General features: G+C 44.5%; 1 protein-coding gene across 1 annotated transcript in view; it reads right to left on the minus strand.

The window, feature by feature from the left end:
• The window catches only part of LOC121276246 (adenylate cyclase type 2-like), a 504,535-nt gene that overhangs the window by 130,886 nt on the left and 350,292 nt on the right, over positions 1-23,357 (minus strand). The window contains exons 11-12 of the mRNA XM_041184445.1: positions 21,473-21,516; positions 20,487-20,567 (exon numbers count right to left, since the gene is read on the minus strand). Of these exons, the coding sequence (XP_041040379.1) occupies positions 20,487-20,567; positions 21,473-21,516 (125 nt within the window). The remainder of the gene's footprint in view (positions 1-20,486; positions 20,568-21,472; positions 21,517-23,357) is intronic.

The raw sequence follows: 23,357 nt of genomic DNA on the forward strand, positions 1-23,357 counted from the left end.
TTTATTCATTCAAGGGATGTGGGCTTCACTGGCTAGGCCAGCATTTATTGCCCCTCCCTAATTGCCATTGAGAAGGTGGTGGTGAGCTGCCTTCTTGAACTGCTGCAGTCCATGTGGTGTAGTACGGGGCATTTGTGAGACCACATCTGGAGGACTGTGTACAGCATTGGTCTCGTTATTTAAGGAAGGATATAAATTTGTTGGAAGCAGCTCAGAGAAGGTTTGCTAGGCTAATACCAGGAATGGGTGGGTTGTCTAATGAGGAAAGGCTGGACAGGTTAGGCTTGTATTCACTGGAGTTTAGAAGAGCGAGAGGTGAGTTGAGTGAAACCTTTAAGATCCTGAGGAGTCTTGTCAGAGTGGATTTGGAGAGGAGGTTTCCTCTTGTGGGAGAATCTAGGACTAGGGGTCACTGTTTAAAAATAACGGGTTGCACATTTAAGACAGAGAGGAGGACAATTTTTTTCTCTGAGGGTTGAGAGCCTTTGGAACTCTCTTCCTCAAAAAGCAGTTGAAGCAGTGTCTTTGAATATTTTTAAGGCAGAGCTAGATAGATTCTTGATTAACAAGGGGTGAAAGGTTATCTAGGGTAGGTGAGAGGTTACAATCAGATCAGGCATGATCTTATTGAATGGCGGAGCAGGCTTGAAGGGCTGAGTGGCCGATTCCTGCTCCTGGTTCGTATGTTTGTAAGTACGTATGTTCGTATGTAAGGCTTCCTCATAAAACAGTTGCTCCCAGTATTTTTTCAGTCACTCAAGGGATATGGGTGTCGCTGGGTAGGCTAGCATTTATTGCCCATCCCTAATTGTATTTGAAAAGGCAGTGGTGAACTGCCTTCTTGAACCGCTGCAGTCCAATGTGATGTAGGTACACCCACGGTGCTGTTAAGGAGGGAGTTTCAGGATTTGACCCAGTGACAGTGAAGGAACGGCGATTTATTTCCAAGTCAGGATGCTGAGTGGCTTGGAGGGTAACTTCCTCGTGGTGGTGTTCCATGTGTCTGTTGCCCTTGTCTTCTAGATGCTAGCAGTTGTGGGTTTGGAAGATGCTGTCTAAGAAGCTTGGTGAGTTCCTGCAGTGGATCTTGTATACGGTACACACTGCCGCCACTGTATGTTGGTGGTAGAGAGAGTGAATGTTTGTGGATGAGGTACTAATCAAGCAGGCTGCTTTGCCCTGGATGGTACCCAGCTTCTTGAGTGCTGTTGGGAGCTGCGCTCACCCAGGCAAGTATTCCATCACATTCCTGACTTGTGCCTTGTAGATGGTGGGCAGGCTTTGGGGAGTCAGGAGATGAGTTACTCATCGAGAATTCCTAGACCTGCTTTTGTAGCCACAGTGTTCGTATGGCTAGTCCAGTTAAGTTTCCAGTCAATGGTAACCCCCAGGATGTTGACAGTGGGTGGTTCAGCAATGGTTATGTCATTGAATGTCAAAGGGCAATGGTTAGATTCTCTCTTGTTGGAGATGGTCATTGCCTGGCACTTGTCTGTTGCAAATTTTCCTTGCCACATGATAGCCCAAGCTTGGCTTTTATCCAAGTCTTGCTGTATTTGGACATGGGCTGCTTCAATATCTGTGGAGCAGTGAATGGTGTTGAACATTGTGCAATCATCAGCAAACATCCCCACTTCAGACCTTATGGTGGAAGGAAGGTCATTGATGAATAAGTTGAAAATGGTTGGGCCTAGAACACTACCCTTAGAAACTCCTGGAGTGATGCCCTGCAACTGAGATGATTGGCCTCTAACAACCACAGTCATCTACCTTTGTTCTCGGCATGATTCCAACCAGCGGAGAGTTTTCCCCTTAATTCCCATTGACTTCAGTTTCGTTAGGGCTCCTCGATGTCAAATGCTACCTTGATGTCAAGGCAGTCACTCTCACCCCACCTCTGGAGTTCAGCTTTTTTTTTACATGTTTTAACCAAGGCTGTGATTAGGTCAGGAGCTGAGTGACCCTGGTGGAACCCAAACTCAGCATCAGAGAGCAGATTTTTAAAAATTCATTCATGGGATGTGGGCATCGCTCGCTCGGCCAGTATTTATTGCCCATCCTCAAGTGCCCTTGAGCAGGTGCTGATGAGCTGCCTCCTTGAACTACTGCAGTCTATGTGGTGTAGGTACACCCACAGTGCTGTAAGGGAGGGAGTTCCAGGATTTTGACCCAGTGACAGTGAAGGAACGGCGATACATTTCCAAGTCAGGATGATGAATGACTTGGAGGGGAACTTCCAGCTGAAGATGATCCCATGTGTCTGCTGCCCTTGTCCTTCTAGATGGAAGTGATTCTGGGTTTGGAAGGTACTGTCTAAGGAGCCTTGGTGTGTTCCTGCAATGCATCTTGTAGATGATACATACTGCTGCCACTGTGCATTGATGGTGGAGGGAGTGAATGCTTGTGGATGGGGTGCCTATCAAGCAGTCTGCTAAGGAAGTGCTGCTTGATAACACTGTTGATGAGCACTTCCATCACTTTACTGATGATCAAAAGTTGACTGATGGGCTGGTAATTGGCTGGGTTGGATTTGGCTTGCTTTATGTGTACAGGACATACCTGGGCAAATTTCCACATTGCCGAGCAGATGTCAGTGTGGTAACTGTACTGGAACAGCTTGTCTAGGGGTGCAGCAAGTTCTGGAGCATAGGTCTTCAGTATTATTGCCGGAATACTGTTAGGGCCCATAGCTTTTGCAGTATCCAGTGCCTTCAGCCGTTTCTAGATATCACATGGAATGTATGCCAGTTGGAGTAAAGGAGGTTGAAAGGAGATTTGATAGAGGTGTTTAAGATTCTGACAGGTTTAGAAAGGATAGACAAAGATATGCTGTTCCAATCCTTGTTGCTATAAGGACTAGGGGACATAGATTTAAGGTTTTGGGCAAGAAATGCAGGGGGGCATGAAGAAGCTTTTTTTTATGCAGCAATGGTAATTACTTGAAACTCAATGCCTAAAAGTTAATGGAAACAGTGATGCTGAATGATTTCAAAAGGAAATTGGATAGGCACTTGAGGGAAATAAACTTGCGGGGTTATGGGGATACGGCCAATTAATGGGACCAACTAGATTTCTGTACTGAATGCGGCAGGGACTCAATGGGCAGAATGGCCTCCTCCTGTGCCGTAATGACTCTATGACATGAGTGCGCTAGTAGACTTTCCTCTTGGAAGTGAGCCTGACTGGGAGGATCGACAGAGGCCACACAGAACAGGGCAAGCTAGTAGAAGAGGGTGGGGTGGTAAAGGAGTGTTCTCTGCAGGAGTCTATATCAGCCCAGGGTTTTTAGGGGACAATTCTCCCACCTAAACCTCATTGACGATCAATGTTTGAGCCATCTGTGCTTCATGAAGAAAGTCCTCACTGAAATCTTCCATCTGATGCCAAAACACTAATCTCAGAGCAGGGCAAAGACTGTTGCCAGTGATTGTGAAGGCAGTTATGAAATTTTATGAACCTGGCTTCTTACAGGCTGGTGCTGGAGGTGTTAATGACATCTTGTACTGTGCAGTGCACGATTGCATAAGAGAGCTCTCAAAGGCCCTCTGTTCAAAGAGAGATAACTCTCTTGCATTACATCTTGCCAGAGAGAAGCAGGCAAAGTGAGCAACAGGGTTTGCAAGTATTCCAGGTTTCCCAATAGCACAGGCTGCAACTGATTGCACTTATATTGCTGCAGGCCCCACCTGCCAGCTTTTTCATGTACTGGAACCAAAAGAGATTTCATTACCACAACGTGTAGCTGGTGGTAGCTGCACAGCATGCAGATCAATGCCCTGTATTCCTGGGCAGTCAAGATGTGTTCATTCTGCAGTTGTCTGCTGTACCAGCTATATTTTAGCTGCACAGCAAACCAAAGGTTGGCTACTTGGTGACATAGTCTATCTGCTCATGAAATGCCTGATGACTGGTGTGAAAACCACACACATGTGCACAGAATGCATATAATAAGAGTTGCGCTGCCACAAGAAATATGATATAACAGGCCACTGCCATGTTTAAGCAGTGATTCCACGGCCTGGAATGCTCGGGAGGAGTCTTTCAGTACTTGGTTAAGCAGGTCTCAATATTTGTGATGGTATGTTGCATGCTGTACAATCTTGCCACAAATTACTGGATGAAAAGTTAAGGAGCAAGAGACTTGGATGAGGAGAAGGGGGAAGAAAAAGAAGAGGAATGGAGGCCATTACCGAGAGAGCTCCTTTCTGCCTGGGCTGTACCTAAAGAATTAATTCAAATCTGATACCAGCAGCCTCAATCGCAATTCCTGATTCACCAGCAGTCCCACATTCCTTACCTACCCTCTATCACTGACCATCACATTGCCCTCTTGGCCATAATTAAATTACAGCCAACACAAAATGTATATTTAAACTAAGCTAATAAATTAATTCTCGCCTTATTGCATACAATCTTAAACTAATCATCCTTGTGCATTTCCTTACTGCAAGTCTTCTCCATGTGCTTGCCGACAAGGTGCTACTTCTGTGGCTGCAGCAGTGTTGGTGGAAGGATGCTAACTTTGGCCTTGGAGGATGGCCTCAAGCAGCTCCTGATCTAGAAGGCCCAGCTTCAGACTGCATCATCTCACCCTGGGCTGCAGTAGTCTGTGCTGGCTGGCTGACAAGTGGCTAAGGCATTGGCAAATGGGATCATGGATGTTGACTTCCTGAGAGAGGACAGCAAGTCTGTGCTCCATGGAGCCATGACCGCATATTTGGGGCACCACTTCAGCAGTCCTGTTGAAAAACAATTTACTGGATGACTGTGGCACCCTGCAAACACTTTTTCACACTCTAATCCTCATCCATGATGGAAGCAGACTAAGCTGGCATGACAGTAAGCTGAACTTGAACTGCAGCACTCAGACTTTTGGTGGAAGATGCTTGTGCTGCAATTGAGACATCAGCCAGCAGATGCTGCACTGTTGGTCCACAGGTGTGTTGATAGATTTGCACACTAATTCTTTGCTGGAGACAATGGGCTCCAAACTCTGCACAAAGCCCTGTGCCAAGTTGGTGCTGGACTCCTCCATGTTTCTTGGCATTAAAAGCAGCTTTTCTTGCAGGCTCCCCAATACACCAAAAGAACCAAGCATTTTATTGTGTATGCCACAGTCATCTTCTGTTGCTTGGCCCAATAAAGTTCTGATCTGCATCTTCTACAGCAGAATGTGTGTGTGACCTAGCCCTCCAGTGAGCTGGTACTTGCACCATCTTTGCCCCATGATCTGGCTGCAGTCCACTTATGCCTGATGTCTCAACACATGCAGGTCCTGCCTTTATACTATATATTGTCAGCATCTGAGCTGCAGTAATGAAATCAAGTGACAGCTGTGTGTCTTCATATAACTATTTTCTTGGTCCTCCTTCACTGCCTTGACAGACTGCAATTCTTGGGTATCTGAAAGGAAAAAAGGGACAAAGGCAAGATTGTGTTGAGGCGTGAGAGGGAAGTAAGAGGTGCATGCTTACACCATCTATAGCTTGTAAGTCAGAAGAGATTGTAGGATGTGTGAGAAGCGAGAAGTAAGATTATGTATCCTAATACTATCATCTTTAACAGATTCAGCCCTACCACTGGCTACGGCTTAAGCAATTGCACTTCTCAAAATGGCCATCACTGTCTTCTCCATGGGGGCTAGAACACGCAACTATGCCTGGTGCCCTCCAGTTAGTGCTTGTTGCATCCAGAAACCTGCTGTCCTTACCTGGTCTGGTCTACATGTGATCCAGATCAATAGCAATGTGGTTAACTCTTAACTGCCCTCTGAAATGGCCTAGTAAACCATTCAGTTCAAGGGAAATTAGGGATGGGCAACAAATGCTGGCTTTGCCAGTGACACCCACATTCCATCAAAGCATAAAAAAAATCCTCCAGTCTAAAAGGTAACCATTTACCAAACTCACTGTTTTCTGTGCTTAAGACCATTTATTTTATCCAAGTTTAGCCCTTCTGTTACATGAGTCTCAACTTTGTTAACCAGCCTTTTTATGTGGTACTTTGTCAAACACTTTCTTAAAATCCATACAGACAACATCCACTGCATTCCCTTCATCAACCCTTCATGTTCATTAAAAAATTCAATTAGTCAAGCATGATCTACCATTTACAAATCCATGCTGGTTCTCCTTAATTAACTCAAACCTCTCCAAATGCCTGTTGATTTTTTCCCCTGATTATTGTTTCTAAAACATTACTCCTCTTCTGATGTTAAACTAACTGGTTTCTAGTTGCTAGTAGAGTCCTTACACTTTTCTTGAATTAAGATGCCACATTTGCCACTATACAATCCTCTGGCACCTCATCCATATCTAGGGAAGATAGCAAGAATACAGCAAGCCCTTCTGTTATCTCCCACTTCCTTTAGCAAACTAGGATGCAAGCCATCCGGACCAGGTAATTTATCCACTCAAAGCACAGCCAGCCTTTCTAGTACCCACTTCCTTTCAATTTTCACCCCATCCATTACTTTTACCACCTTCTGTTGCTTTGTCAGATTCCTCCTCCTTAGCAAACACCAATACAAAGAAGTCAATGTATATTCTAGCCTTGTTCTGTGCCTCTAAATGTATAACACCCTCTTTGTTCCTAAAAGGGCCCACTCCAACTCTTACTGCACGCTTACTATTTACATGCTGACAGAAGATTTTTGAGTTCCTTCTCATGTTGACTGCCATTCTATTCTCATATTCTCTCCTGCCAGTCTTTGGTTCTATTTTCCCTTTGCATCCCATTGAAATGAACTGTCTTCTAATTTAGACGTTCTACTTTAGATTGTCCCTTGCTTTTCATTGCTAGTCTAAACCTTATGAACTTATGGGGCAGAATTTTGCAGTCACGAGCATGGGGCGGGGCCTGCTCACCAATGCATAAAATGACGCGGGATGATGTTGCGGGGAACTATTAAGGCCCACCCACATAAAATGGCGGTGCGGTCCGCTTGTCCGGCACAGATCGGCTCCCCACCCACCGGAGATTGGGTCGGGCCCACCTGCCCGGCAGGCAGAAAATTCTGCCCAGGATCTGCTGATCAAAACCAACTTACTCAAGTGATCCCCCGAGACAATGGGTTCACTCGGCCCAACTCATTCCATAGCACCAGATCCAGCGATGCTTCATTTCCGGTTGGGTCATGAATGTACTGATCAAGGAAGTTCTCGTGAACGCATTTCAGAAATTCCTCCCCCTCCTTACCCTTTACCCCAACACTACTCCATTTGATATTTGGGTAATTAAATCCCTCCATTCCATAGTTCTCGCACATCTCTGTGAATTTTCTGCAGCTTTGCTTCTCTATCTCTCTCTCACTAGTTGGGGGCTTATAGAATATCCCCATTAGCATAATTATACTCTTTTCGCTTCTCAAATCTAACCAAATGTCAGGTCATGTGAGGTCCTTAAATTTCTTTAGCACTGCATCAAGGTTCTTGGGGCTAAATCACTGGTATTGGTCTCTGCAGCTACCTGTTCCTGCTGCCTTCACATCATGTGTCTGGAAGATCTCCTGTCCACCTATGCATTCAGGACATCTCTCCTCTTTTCCATCTTTGCCACCTAGACCTTCTGTGCAATGTCATAAAACCTGAGTGTGTATTCTGTCCATTGGTAAGCCATTGTTTTTTGTTGCACAAAATTATTCCCAATGAATGATCTCAGCACCTTTAGCAGCTACAATGCATCTTCCCTTTAAGTGGTGCAAGCTAGCTTCATGTAGCGCTAACAAGAAACAACAGTGGGTCCCCTGCTGATGCATACCATCAGTGAACAATGTGATTCGTGTGACTACACACAGCAATCATTATAATGCACAGGCAGCATGAAGAGGGCGAACTGCCTACGTTACATTGAAAGGGCGCATGCTAATTGTGCATTGTGATCCCCACTGATTCAGGTGTCCAATGGTGTCACTAGATGCTGATCTGATATTTAAAGAAGGATTCTGCCAAAACAGCTGTGTAAATTTGGAACCTGTGGGATCAGTGTGAGATGTTGGCAGGTGAGTCCTACAAGTGATTTAAAAGGCCAGTGAAAGAAATTGCTGCAAAAGTAGAGAAAGGAGGCAGAGTTAGGAAAGAGAAAAATAGACTGAAATAGAAAGAGACACACTGAAAGAGGAGGAAGAGGAGACAGGCAGAAGAAACAGAAATGGAGAAGAGATATGCAGACAATTGTAAAGGGAAAGGAAGGAAAAACAAATAGAATTGAACATATGTGAGGGAGAAAGAGTGGGCAGAAGAGATGGAGATTAATGGATTGGTCCACAGGTTACAAGAAAAGCAAAATAGATTAGCAATTGGATGTAACATCTAATTATGATTACACATAACTCAGAAAGAGTTTAATCAGATTGGCCTAGTCATTAATTATGTCACAAAAAAACTAGTGCTTTGATCCAAAGATGTGTTGTTTGTACTAAACTACTTCTAATCACTTACAAGATAAATAATCATGCCTAAAATGGCCCCTGCATGATCCAGTTTTTAATGTTCATTGACATTCCATGACTAGATTTTACCAGGTGACGATACTTTAGTTTTGCAGTTCAAATTCCTTTTTTGGGAAACATGGGCCCTGACATTTACAGAGGCAGGTTTTGTGAGTGTGTGGGAGGCATTTTGTTAGGATAACAAGTGCTGTAAAGGTACTTAACTTTTCCACAAAGCCGTCCTGCCCACTCAGACCCACTGCCCCTTTTAGTTGCCAGGTTTCTCATGGCCTGGGTTAAACCAGGGTTATTTCTAGAAAATTGGTTAAGTTTCAGGAACACAGGTTCATTATAAAAATGAAATAACTAAACTGCCTCCTGGGAGCAGGTTGACTGCTTGCACTCCCTTTTCACTTCCATTAAACCCAGAAGTGGGTTGGTTGGAGATGGGTTGGAATTGGGTTTGAGAATTTTTTAAACTTTCACATCTCGCCTGACTAAAACCCATCCATTTTGGAGTCTAAATTTCCATGATCAGGATTCTTATCTGAACATTGGCTGTGCACTGCATTTTCCTGATGTGTTAGTATTGGGAATTCTGTGGTAGCTCAAGGCAGGAGTCAAAATATTTATTATGCCCAAGTACTCTGCTTGAGATTTTCCCAAGAGCTACTTTTTGATTTTCGGTGACTACTTTTTGATTTTCAGGGACTCCTTTTTCATTCTTGCTAACTTCTGATGCTGTCAAGTAGTAACATTACCTTCGGTATTTGTGTTGACATATGGGGTATTTGGACTCACACAGAAGCAGATTTAGAATAATTCATCAATATCCTCAATAATCATCACCCCTCCATTAAACTTAAAGCTATAATACACAAAGAAAGCATTAATTTCTTCGATGCCACAGTATTTAAATTGGCATAAGAAAACAACAGGCATAATTTAGCAACAAAAGTTTTTTACAAAATACCTAACACCAACTTCTACACACAAAAAGCCATCATCCTAGACATGCCTTCTGCAGACTGGTAAGGTCATACTTTATGCATTTTCATCACACATGCACAAATCTGGAAGATTTTCACCAGGCAGTTATACCTTTTTTAGTGCATCTCAGATTTAAATTTAACAAATGATCTAGCATTGATATTGATCTAGCATCAATCGGTGTTTACAGAAAAAAGTTCTAAACTTCTACCAAACTTTATTTGTAGATGTGTTTCCTAATTTCACCCCTGAAAGATCTGGTTCTAATTTTTAGATTATGCTCCCTAGTCCTAGACTCCCCTAAATTACTTGATCATTTGTCTCATGACATTTCCTTTATTACAACAGTGACTACACTTCCAAAGTATTTCATTGACTGTAATGTCCTGAGGCCATAAAACACACTATGAAAATGCAATTTATTTAATACTGTTTGGGATCTTGGTATATGCAAATGGTTGCATGTTTGTCTCTAACACTGCATCTCACGAAATTCAAAGAATGTGAAATACTTTGAGATGTGATAACACATAAATGCAAATCTTTCTTGTGAAATAAAATTATTCAGTATTAAATTATTCAATTAATAGCGTTCATTAAAATAGTATCCACTACATTTTTTCCCATGCAGTAGCACTAGCTCCTGAACTTATGTAGCCTTAAGCTCTAGAGACTTCACATTCATTTGTGAAGAATTCATTACCTCAGTGACTTCAAACTTTTCTGGCTGCCATTTAGCTGAGCATTACCTTATTGACAGGTTTAAAACAGTTCCATCTCTCTCAGAGCCTCTCCCCTCCTTCGCAACCCCTTGCCCTTGGTACTTTCTCCCTCACTTCACAGCCTCTCCCCTCCACAGCTCTTGCACCTTTGCAGCCTCGTATCCCCACTGCAGCCTCTCCCTCACCATCTCTACCCCACCCCCCCTGCAGCCATTCCCTTGCTGCTTCTTCCCTCCTGCAGCTGGTCCCTCGCTGTATCCCTCCTTTACAGGCAGCTTCTCCCTTGCCGCCTCTCCCCCTGCTGCAGCCATTTCCTAGCTGTCTTCCCCTCTCCTGCTGCAGCCTGTCCCTCACCAACTCTAAACCCCATTGAAACTGCTCCTTGCTCCCTCTCCACCCTTCTCCCCGCACACCACCCCTCCCACCTCATCCTTCACAGCCTCTCTCATCGCTGCTGCTCTGCTGCTCCGATTCACGTGGTCAGACCTCAGGCTGAGCCCCACCACTCATCTTCCCACTGCTCACTGCTCCTCCAATCTCAGGCTGTTTCTCTCCCATGTTTGCTGCTGATAGGCTCATTATCAGCAGCAAATGCGGGAGTGAAACAGCCTGAGATTGGAGGAGCAGCCTTTACACAATCTCTCACTTGCATGTACTGATTTTCCTCTGTTTGATCACCCCATGATTGAATTTTCCCAGGTGTTTTGGGGACTTTCGAGGGGAAGTTAGCTTATCTGATTCAAGGTCAATTCTGGTGTCAATACCAAATTAATTGCCATTGAGTCATATAGTCATAGAGCTTTACAGCACAGAAAGAGGCCCTCCGGCCCATCGTGTCCACGATGGTCATCAAGCCCCTATTTACTCTAATCCCATTTTCCAGCACTTGGCCCGTTGCATCATATGCTATGGCGTTTCAAGTGTTCATCTAAATACTTCTTAAATGTTGTGAGGGTTCCCACCTCTACCACCCTCTCAGGCAGTGTGTTCCAGATTCCAACCACCCGCTGGGTGAAATTTTTTCCCCCAAATCCCCTGTAAACCTCCTGCCCCTTACCTTAAATCTATGCCCCCTGGTTATTGACCCCCTCCACTAAGGGGAAAAGTTTATTCCTTTCTACCCTATCTATGCCCCTTATAATTTTGTACAACTCAGTCAGGTCCCCCCTCAGCCTTCTCTGCTCCGTTAGCGTGTGTGTCCATAGATCTCTGAAGGCGGAGGGGCATGTTAGTGGGGTGGTGAAAAAGGCATATGGGATACTTGCTTTTATCAATCGAGGCATAGATTACAAAAGTAGGGAGGTCATGTTGGAGTTGTATAGAACCTTGGTGAGGCCACAGCTGGAGTACTGTGTGCAGTTCTGGTTGCCACATTATAGGAATGATGTGACTACACTGGAGGGGGTGCAGAGGAGATTCACCAGGATGTTGCCTGGGATGAAATATTTAAGTTATGAAGAGAGGTTGGATAGACTTGGGTTGTTTTCGTTGGTGCAGAGAAGACTGAGGGGCGATCTGATCGAGGTGTACAAGATTATGAGGGGCATGGGCAGGGTGGATAGGGAGAGCTGTTCCCCTTAGTTGAAGGGTCAGTCACAAGGGAACATAAGTTCAAGGTGAGAGGCAGGAGGTTTAGGGGGATGTGAGGAAAAATTTTTTTACCCAGAAGGTGGTGACGGTCTGGAATGCATTGCCTGGGAGGGTGGTGGAGGCTTCACATCCTTTAAAAATGGATGAGCACTTGGCACGTCATAACACTCAAGGCTATGGGCCAAGTGCTGGTAAATGGGATTAGGTAGGTAGGTCAGGTGTTTCTCACGTGTCGGTGCAGACTCGATTGGCCGAAGGGCCTCTTCTGCACTGTGATTCTGTGATTCTCTAAGGAAAACACCCCCGGCCTATCTAGTCTCTCTTCATAGCTGAAACGTTCCAGCCCAGGCAACATCCTGGTGAATCTCCTCTGCATCCTCTCAAGTTCAATCACATCCTTCCTATAGTGTAGCAACCAGAACTGCACACAGTACTCCAGATGTGGCCTGACTAATGTTTTGTACTGCTGTATCATAGCCTTCCTGTTCTTGTATTCACTGCCTTGATTAATAAAGGCAAGTATCCCATATACCTTTTTAACCACCTTATCTGCTGCCATCAGGGATCTATGGACATGCACACCAAGGTCCCTCTGATCCTCTGTACTTCCTAAAGCCCTACCATTCATCATGTACTCCCTTGCCTTGTTAGTCCTCTCAAAATGCAACACCTCACGCTTTTCAGGATTATATTCCATTTGCCACTGTTCTTCCCATCTGACTATCCCATCTATATCATCTTGTAGTCTAAGGCTTTCCCCCTCTCTATTTACAGTGTCATCAGTGAATTTACTGATCATACCTCCTACATTCATGTCGAGATCATTAATGTACACTACAAACAGTTAGGGACCCAGCACCAAATGCTGCCACTGGACGCAGGCTTCTAATCACAAAAACAACCTTCAACCATCACCCTCTGCCTCCTAACCCTAGGCTAATTTTGGAACCAATTTGCCAAATTGCCCTGGATCCCATGGGCTCTTACTTTCTTGACCAGTCTCCCGTGCGAGACCTTGTCAGAAGCCTTACTGAAGCCCATGTAGGCTACATCAAATGCACTATCCTTATTTACACATCTCGTCACCTCCTTGAAAAATTCAATCAAATTTGTTAGACATGATCTCCACCTGACAAAACCATTCTGACTATCCTTGATTAATCCTTGCCTCTCCAAGTGGAGATTAATCCTGTCCCTCAGAATTTTTTCCAAAAGTTTCCCCATCACTGATCTTAGACTCACTGGCCTATAGTCCCTTGGTTTATCCCTACCACCGTTCTTGAATAATGGTACCACATTAGCTGTCTTCCAGTCCTCTGGCCTGTGGCCAGAGAGGATTTGAAAATTAATGTCAGGGCCCCTGCAATCTCCTCCCTTGCCTCCCACAGCAGCCTGGGATACATCTCATCTGGGTCTGCAGATTTATTCACTTGTAAGCCCACTAAAACCACCAACACCTCCTCCCTTTCAATGCTAATTTGTTCAAGTATATCACAGTCCCCCTCCCTGATTTCTATATCTACATCATATAGTGAACACAGATGCAAAGAACTCATACCTCATCTACGTCCTCTGGTTCCTCACACAGATTGCCACTTTGCTCCCTAATGGTCCCTACTCTTTCCCTGGTTATCCTCTTGCCCCTAATATACTTATAAAACACCTTTGGATTTTCCTTTATTTTACCCACCAGTGTTTTTACCCCTCTTTGCTCTCATAATTTATTTTTTAAGTAACCCCCAGTACTTTCTATACTCCTCTAGGGCTTCTGCTGTTTTGAGCCCTTGGTATCTACCATAAGCTTCCCTTTTTTCCCTTATGCAATCCTGTACATTCCTAGACATCCAGAGTTCTCTGGACTTGTTGGTTCCACCCTTCACCTTTACAGGAACATGTTGTCCCTGCACTCTCATTATTTCCTTTTCGAATGACTCCCACTGCTCTGATGTAGATTTTCCTACAAGTAGCTGCTCCCAGTCCACTTTGGCCAGGTCCTATCTTATCATATTGAAATTGGCCTTCTCCCAAATCAGAACCTTTAGTTCCAGTCCACCTTTGTCCCTTCCATAACTACCTTAAATCTTACTGAGTTATGATCACCAAACTGTTCCCACACTGACACTTCTATCACTTGTCCGGCTTTGTTCCCTAAAATTAGGACTTTCAACGTACTGGCTTAAAAAGCTGTCCTGAATACATTTTAAGAATTCCGCCCTCCTCTAAGCCTTTCACACTTTGTCGATCCCAGTTAATATTGGGGAAGTTGAAATCTCCTATTATTACCCTATTATTTTTACACTTCTCTGAGATTTGCCTACATATCTGCCCTTCTATCGCTCTCTGACTTTTGGGGGTCTATAGTACATTCCCAGCAATGTGATTGCTCCCTTTTTGTTTTTAAGTTCTACCCTTATGGCCTCATTTGAGGAACCTTCCAATATATCATCCCTCCTCATTGCAGTAATTGACTCCTTGATCAATATTGTTAATCCTGCCGCCACGTCTTGATACTACCCCAACATCTACAGTGGAGGTGGAGGCAGCCTGCTGACTGCTATATTGGCAGGAATCCTCTGGAGGCCTGAGACCTGGAGGGCCTGGCCTTCTTTTGAGGGCCTACTCTGTGGCACTGGCACCCTCCTCGGCTGTGGAGCTGGAGCTATTGGGGTTACAGGAAGAGGGGCTGGACAGTGCCGGAGTCACCTGGGTGGATGGCCCTGGGGTGTACACCTACTGATCCTCCTCCCTATGGGTGCCCGAAGGCCCTGGCTGACTCCTTGAGGAGAAGAGGAAGCTGGAGTGAGATTGAGCTGCCCTGCACCCCTCTTGCGTTAACACCGTTGGGGGCTAACTATGATGTCAGTGATGGAGTTCTGCCCTCGCAGCAGTGCAGGACCAACGTCCTCGGACCAAGGTCTCCATGGCAGCCGCCATCCTGCCAGTGTTAACCTAGGTGCATTGGCAGGACGGTGCTATCACCTCGGACTTTAGGGGGATGGACTCTTCCATCGTGCCTTGCAATCTGAGGAGTGCAGCACACATCACTTCCTGATGTTCCCGAGCTTGCCTTTGCAACTCCAGCAAATGAGATATGACCGAGACCAGAGGCTCCTCATCTGACTCTGACTCAGCAGATTTCTGGCCTCCAGCAGTCTTCTGAGTGCCGGATACCTGCGAAGTCCCTGATGCCACCTGCTGTGAATCAGACAGTGCGATGTACTCTCCAGATTGTGACCCCGAGGATACCCTAAAGCTAGGTCCCGAGGTGTGTGTCTCAGTGTTGGTGGAGGGTGTGGGTGAGCCCTGTGATAGGTCTTCAATTAGGGTGTCATCAGATTCTTCTTTTGAGGTTTCTTCGGGGCTTGACTTGAGGACCTGGGTCATGGACCCCCTCGGCTGATTCCCAGATGTGCCTGCGAAAGCAAGGAGAGATAATTACTGCATGGCAGTGGCTTGTGAAACAGGACACATCACTCACGGCATGGTTGTCGGATGGATGTTGCACTGCTGGATCCTCACTTAGTTGAGCAGCGCTGACCTCACCGTCAGCACAGGAATGCTCCAGATCCTCGCCAGCCAGCTGGATGGCTGTTTTCAAAGTCTGTGAGGACCTTTATTTCAGATATTCCTCCATCAATCTGCAACCTCCCCCTTTAATTGTGCGCCAGCTTGTCATGCATGAACAGAGATGGAGAGAATGTAAGCAGGACACCTGCCAGGCCAGATAACAAGGATGCCTTGTATGTGTGTCGGTGGTGAGTGTCACCATGGACTGGATGAGGAAATGATCTGCAGAGCAAATGAAGTTGTGTGTGTGAGAGTGAATGGTGATGTCCCTTGAACTGGCAGTGAGTGAGGATGTGTGATGGGTTTGTGAGCATGAGTTGAGAGTGATGAGAAGAGTGACTTATCCTGGAGGAACAGAGGTGATTATTCATCCTCTCTTAGCATTGGGTGGCTGTCCTCTTTTGCAAGGTGTTGCCACTGACAGGCACTTACCACTGTTGCCACTGCCTCTCATACTGGTTTGGTGATCTTGCTTGCTGGCCTTCGCCCAGAGCAAGAGTAGAGGACATTGTGTTGGGCCTCCACTGCGTCCAGTAGGTGCTCGATGGAGGCATCACTAAATCTGGGGATAACATGCTTCGTCCCTTTGGCAGCCATCAGTTTCCAGCAACTTCCTATACCTTGAATAGTGGTGGTTCTGTGCAGGGGAGGTCTTTAAATATGGCGCCCAATTTACTGAAGGCCTGAGGTAATGGCAAGGCATCCGAATCAGAGGCTGCCCTGCCAGTGCTTCCCAGGAATGAATTATTAATGAGGCAGGACACAGCGGGAATGGAATGATGCAACATGAAAACCCGCCATTGCGGCTGGCAGGTAAAGCGTCCTTTTTCCTGCCTGCTGTCACACTTTGTGCAAACCTGGGATGATTCCACCCATTGATGACAAAATTCATCATCACCTCCGATGAGTCAGTTCAACCTTCGGCAAACTGAGGAAAAGAGTACTTGAGGACTAAGATTTCAAACCCGAGATTATGTTTATGGTTTGCTGGGCAGTAGTGATCCCCGCTCTCCTACATGTCTTGGAGGCTTGGACAACCTATAGCAGACACCTCAAAGCACTGGAAGAAGGCGGTTCAACTGCATAATCCTCTCCCAAGCCAACATGCCTAGCATGAGATGCTCATAGTTGCTCAAAAGCAGCTCCGTTGGGCAGGACTCTTTATTTGTACATCTGACACCAGACTCCGTCTCAGACTCAGAACTCAGTCGTGGCAGGAGACTCCCAGGAGGACAGCAGAAATGCTTTAAGGATGTCCTCAAAGTATTTGTGAACAGGTCAAACATCCCTGCCGCCTCATGGGAGTCCCTGGCTTGTGACCAGCCAAAATTGAGAAGGTTCATTTGGGAAGGCACTGAAACTTATCGATAGACTTTGTTGGGAACCAGCAGAGATGCAGTTGAGGCATTGAAGATAGTGCACAAACCATCAAACAAGTCAACGTTCTTCAAGGACCATCTGCCCACATGTGGCAGAGTCTACAGATCATGCATTGGACTTATCAGCCATCTCAGAACCCACTAAACTGGAGTGTAGGTGAGTCATCTTCGATCCTGAAGGACTGTCTAAAAAGAAGTAGGCCACTCCAGGGAGTTCAACATTGATGTAACACTGAAATTTCTAGCATAGTCCTTGGGGACAAACAGTGCTGTTTATCTTTGAATCATTTCCAGTTTGTTTATAAGGTGGGCTTGAGAGGGGTCCCAGTTTGGGACATGCCAAAGCTTTGTATGCAGCAACCTTGATTGCTTATAGTCGCATTTGATTAGATTTCTCCTTACAAATCATTGGATTTTGTTTGCATCATTTACAGCATGATTTATGGTATGCATATGTCACCTGATAGGAAGATATTGAAACTCAGCTTAACCAATGTAAGTTTGACTCCCATCATGCTATATGTGAAGGTCCTAGGTTGTCTGCATCTTGTTGCATGCATGGTGTGGATTGAAAGTGATTTTCTATCTATGGGACTTCTCTCAGTGCATCTAAGTACTTCTGTACTTGGTTGTCTTGCCCACAAATTTGGCAGTTGTCTGCAAAGAGCTTGATCTTGGCATCAGGGCTGGTTCTATCTCCTATGTCATTTATGTACAGCAGGAACATCAGAGGATTGATGTAACTGATACTGAATGTGACTTCCCCATTATTACCATATTAACTTCTCTTGGCTAGTCAAGTTTCTATCCAGTGTAGGGTTTCACCTCTTTCGCTTAATGACTGATTTTACGCAGGACCTTTTGGTGAGCCATAGAATTCAATGCTTTACTAAGGTCTAACTTCTGCATATCTATTTGTGCTTCAGGTTCTTGGTCAAGGTAATTCATGACCTCTTCCGCAGTGTTCACAAGTTGCAACTCACAGGCACATGTCTTCAAAAATCCACACTGATGAGTTTTCAAGTGTTCTTCTACATGGACCATGAATTTGTGGGAAATTATGTGCTCTAATATTTTACAAGAAACTGAAGTGAGTGAGACTGATCGATAGTTACCAGGAGGTTGTCTTTTTTGAAGGTGGAGCAGATGTTAGTGGTTAACCAATCTGCTAAGAACCCCCTTTCTTTTATTGACAGGTGTATATCTTAATAAGTTCTGACGATAGTTCTTCAGCAAATTTCTTTATTATGTACATTTGTATGTCATCAAGTCCACATGCTTCGTGCTGGTCCGATCTCTTTAGGGAGAGAATTTTCAGCCTGTCAGGGAGAGTGGGGGGGCGGGGGGGGTGTGTGTATGTGTGTGTGTGTGTGTGTGTGTGTGCAGGGGCGGGTGCAGACCCGATTGGCACCCCCGTTCGGGTCCAAGCCACCATTTTACATGGGCGGGCCAATTAAGGCCTGCCCAGCATGATGTACGCCCAGAAGCGCTGTGGGGGGAAGGGGTGTTCCCTGAGTCAGGAGTGCGCATGTGCGCAAAAGAGTGCAGAAATCTCCCTGAGGTACAGAGGTGCCTCAGGGAGATAAGTTTTAAGCTTTAAAAATTTTAATTAAAAAAAATTTAAGACATGAGCTGGGACATGTCACTGAACTTTAATGGAAAAATTTATTTAATTTATAAACCCTTCATGAAACCTTATTTCACCCATGGATGAGGTTCCAAGAAAAATGCGAAGGCCGCCTGGGTTCTTTGCCTGCCCGCCGAACTTAAGGTTGGGCGGGCAGTTTTCTCAATAGGGTTAATTAGTTAACTAATGGCCTTAACAGACCTTTGACAGTTCAGCGGGCGCACAGCCGAGTCGGCTGCGTGTCTGCCGAACTGAAAATCTAAGTGACGCGCAGTGACGTCGTGTCGCATGCCCAACGTCATCCCGTGTCATTTTATGCCTCGGCAAGCGGGCCCTGCCCTGCTCGCTTAGCTGGAAATTCTCCCCAAGGAGTTTTAATGCTCCAGCAATATCTTAATCAAAGTTCAGCATGTTTGGATTGGCGAGACTGGAGGGGGGGTGGGGGAGGGTGTATTAATTGATGGAATTATTGTTGGGTCATTCGGGTGAACATTGATCCATAGTGTTTATTCAGGGCTTCTGTTTCCCCTGAAACATCTGGTATAAGATTAGCGCTGCAGTGGAGGTTGCCTCAGAACTGCCCCTAGTTGCAGGGCATGGGAGGAGGGAAGGCAGGGCACAATCCTGCTTCTCCAGGCCCACAAGGAATCTTCACAAAAAATGAAAAAAAAATGACTTAAGTTGACCTCTTAGGATCATTGCGTGAGCCTTCTGTGATTTTCAGTTAAAAGAGCAGTGTGGTGTCAATGACGTAATGGACCTGCAAATTTCACGTTTCAATTAGGCCCCCTCTGGCCTGGGGCGGGTTGCCTCCATGCCACTTGAATACTGGTAGTTAAAATGACACAGGGTTTTAATGCAGTAGCATATGCTCAGCAATCATTCTGACTCCATCCCTGCCAGTTCCTTTGGATGAAAAATTCGACTATAGGTTCTGAGGCAAGCTTATACGGGGAGTGAGCATATTTCAACTGGAGTTTTATGAGGATTTTAATAATGTAATAATTTAGGATTGGCTGCTTTTGCGAGGCATTCTAAATGATTTAAAAGCATTACTGCGCTTAGCTTTGGAGACCTTGTGCTGCTCAGCTATTAATAATTAGGCTACCACTTAAAAAATAGCTATTCTTGCCAGATAAGAACAATATTGGGTGTACCAAAACCTGGGCAGAATTACCTGAGGACCCTTGCCATTGCACACAATGGGTGATTTAACTGAAAATAGTAGCTACACTGCCAGTTGTATTCCATGACCAGAAAATCTTAGACACCTCCCCAATTTTCTAATTAGCCTCCTGCTGTGAGCAAAACCCCACTGGTGCTTTTGGACCTTGGAAAATTCTGCCTGTAGTGTTCTGAGTCTGAATTAAATCAATCTGCTAATTTCCATTTATTAGCAGCTCATTAATCCTCATGTATCTCACACCTTGCATCTTTCACCTGCTAAACTAGATGCAGAGCATTTGTGGAGCCAATCAAGGAGCTGAGATAGACAAAATTACATTAAATAACATACAGTGTGAAATGCAAGGGGACTTAATGAGTTGTGAATCAGGGGATCTGGCAGAATGGTTTCATGTGGCACCATTTGATTTCCGCATTCAAATTGGGAAAATGGTGGGGGAAAAAAACAATAAAATCCACTACTGACTTCAAAATTCTGTAATAATTTCCATGGTAGTTGAATTGCAGAGCAATACAGGTCCTGGGGAGAATGTATCAAATCAATAGAGGAGAGTGCTTTTTGATTTGCTAATATAAGTATTTTTACTGCTTTAATAGATAATCTGATTCTTACCCATCTGGCTGGTCTCAGCAGTCATTCCCTAATCTCTGCTGCACTAGATGCTATTTGGGGTATGTGTGTGATTTCTGACAGGGCAGTGGCCATACATACAGCTATGCACTCATCTTTGAGAATCAGCAGCACATTGATGACTTTCTTTTCCATCTTCTTACAGTAATTTTAGCTATTTTTGCCCTCCATGTTACACTTCAACAGAGATGGTGAGGGAAGCAAAGCTTTGAATTCCTCCACAGCTGTTAAGGGTATTCTAAGCATCTCAAATACAAATTTACAGTAAATTGTGCAGCATAAATATTTAATTCTGGATTTTAAATTATTAATTTGTCAGCCTCCTCTATTTTTGAAGGAATACTTATTTTCTTTAATGTAAACTTACTTTTGTGAATTAATTCCGTCAATTGCTCGAATCATCCTTTCATTTAATTCCTCCTCAAATCTCCTTTTCTGCGACTTTGTTCTGCAACATTAAAAATGGTCATCTATAAATGTACAGCATGGGATAGTTTTTATCAGGCAAATGTAACACCAAGTATTTCAGAGAAAGAGTCCTAGGATTCCCTTCATGTTTTCTTTATCACCACATGCACAGAACTCTTGCATGTAATTACTTGCTGACATACACTGGCCTACAAATTATGCTCCAGGATATGAAGAGCCATAACTTCAAAAAATGGAGCAGGCCCCTGATACATCAAGTCTTTGCTTGTGCTGCCAGTTAGTGGGGGGCCTTGTGGAGGATAGGAGAGGGACAGAGAGGGAATTGGAGTCCCTGTGACTGTGGGCTAACAGAAGCTGAGGGTATTTTCAGAGGCCAGTGCACCAGAAGAGATGTAACTACCACTTCTGTAGCAGAAGTGTGTGTGTTTGTTTGTGTGTGTTGGGGGATGGGGATGTTTGTGAAATCTAGGTATTGATGATAGTTGGACTTTTGAAGAGATCGTGTGTAGGAATTATTAAGCATTTCACCTGTTTTTCAAGGTAAAATGGGCACAATTTCTGGGCGAGGTCTTCTGTCCCATTAGCAGTGTTGGATTGACCAATGACATGTTGAAATTTCAGGTTTTTCAGAACCGTTGTGAACAAATGCTTAAGACTTTAAATGAAATGTCTCCTTGCTAATTTAGTGGAGATACCAGTTAGTTGGAGTAAATGGGTTAATTCCTCCACCAAATTGTAGTTAAGTAATTTCAGATGAATATGTTAACCATTCCTATGCTAACATCTCATAGCATAATTACAGAACTTCAACAATCCTGAATATGAGAGAAGAACAGATGTATGCTTTGGCAGAGTGATCAAGAAAACAACCAATGGAAGTAATGGATAATAAGCTGGACATGAAGGATGATAGTTGACACTGACCTTTCTGTGCGTCGATGGAAATGGTACTGAACCATAGGTACATCCTGCAAAAGTGGAATATTATTTGATCATTGTTATCTGGAAAAAAATCAAAACAGTAAGAAAACACACCATTTCATGGTGTTGTCAGACAATTGACAATGTTTCACTGCGTTTTTAAACATTCTCAGCTTTATGGGGCTGAAATTTGCGGCAGAACCTAGATCCATTGTTTTATCACTCCATTTCAACGAAGTGTCAAATTCCACTGGGGAAGAGGTGGGTGAGCTGACTACCTGCCCCTATGCTTTGAGAGCATATCTGTGGGAGTTCAGGAATACCTGTGAAATCCATCGATTGTAATCCCATTAGGTCCAACAGAGCTTTCATCGGCTGAGAGCTGGCATGACTTCCATTTTGGGATTAGCAAAGGCTCAGGACTGTATTGATGAAGGGTAAACAATCCCAGAGTGGGTAAATTACCTCATTAAAAATAGCCACTTGCACCATTGGAATCACTAAATTTTAACAGTATAGAAGGAGGCCTTTCAGTCCATCGTGTCTGCAGCGGCTCTCCAAATAAGCATTATGACCTAGTGCCATTGCCCTGCCATTTCCCCGTACCCCTGCACATTGTTTCTATTCAAGTAACCATCTAATGCCCTCTTGAATGCCTGGATTGAACCTGTCTCCACCACACTTCCAGGCAGGGCATTCCAGACCCGAACCACTCGTGGTGTGAAAACGTTGTTCCTCACATCACATTTGCTTCTTTTGCAAATCACTTTGAATCTGTGCCTTCTCATTCTTGATCCTTCTACGAGCGGGAACATCTTCTCTCTATCTACTCTTTCCAGCCCTCTCATGATTTTGAATATCTCTATCAAGTCCCTCTTAGCCTTCTTCTCTCCAAGGAGAACAGACCCAACCTCTCCAATCTATCTTTGTAACTGAAGTTTCTCATTCCTGGAACCATTCATGTAAACCTCTTCTGCACTCTCTCCAATGTGTTCACATCCTCCCTTTAATATGGCGCCCAGAACTGTACACAATACTCCAGCTGCTGACTAACGAGTGTCTTGTATAAATTCAGCATAACCTCCCTGCTTTTGTACTTTATGCCCCTATTAATAAAGCTCAGGATACTATATGCTTTATTAACTGCTCTCTCCACCTGTCCTGCCACCTTCAACAATCTATGCACATAAACACCCAGGTATTTCTGCTCCTGCACCCGCTTCAAAATATCACCCCTTATTTTATATTGCCTCTCCATGTTCTTCCTACCAAAATGCATCATCTCACAATTCTCCACATTGAACTTCATCTGCCACCTATCTGCCCATTGCACCAATTTGTCTATGTCCTTTTGAAGTTCTACACTGTCCTTGCAGTTTACAACACTCCCAAGCTTTGTTTCATCTGCAAACTTTGAAGTTGTCCCCTGCACACCAATATCTAGATCGCTAATATGTATCAGGAAAAGCAAGGGTCCCAATACCGAATCCTGGGGAACTCCACTACAAATTTTCCTCCAACTCGAAAAATATCCATTGACCATTACTCTCTGCTTCCTATTTTTCAGCCAGTTTTGTTTCCACAGTTAACAAATAACGCTAGCATTTTACCTTTGGTCTTTTCTGGACCTTGCTCCCACCACTGATCCTGCATAGCTCCTCTTCAAATTTCCTGGTAGATATTAAGCAGCATCTGTACAGGTGTGGACCACTAGCCTGTAGTATTTAAATAATCTCATCCGCATGATTTGGGACAGGCTTTACAGCGATGGATGATGGCAGACAGGAGTCCTTCTCCATTGCACTTCTACTGTCGAAGTGGAATTCTTGGAATTTTGGCTTTTATTTGTCAGTCTTGCATGGATAGCTTTATTTTGCAATGATCCTTG

Source organism: Carcharodon carcharias, chromosome 3, assembly GCF_017639515.1.
Source record: "Carcharodon carcharias isolate sCarCar2 chromosome 3, sCarCar2.pri, whole genome shotgun sequence".
NCBI classification, from domain to species: Eukaryota; Metazoa; Chordata; class Chondrichthyes; order Lamniformes; family Lamnidae; genus Carcharodon; species Carcharodon carcharias.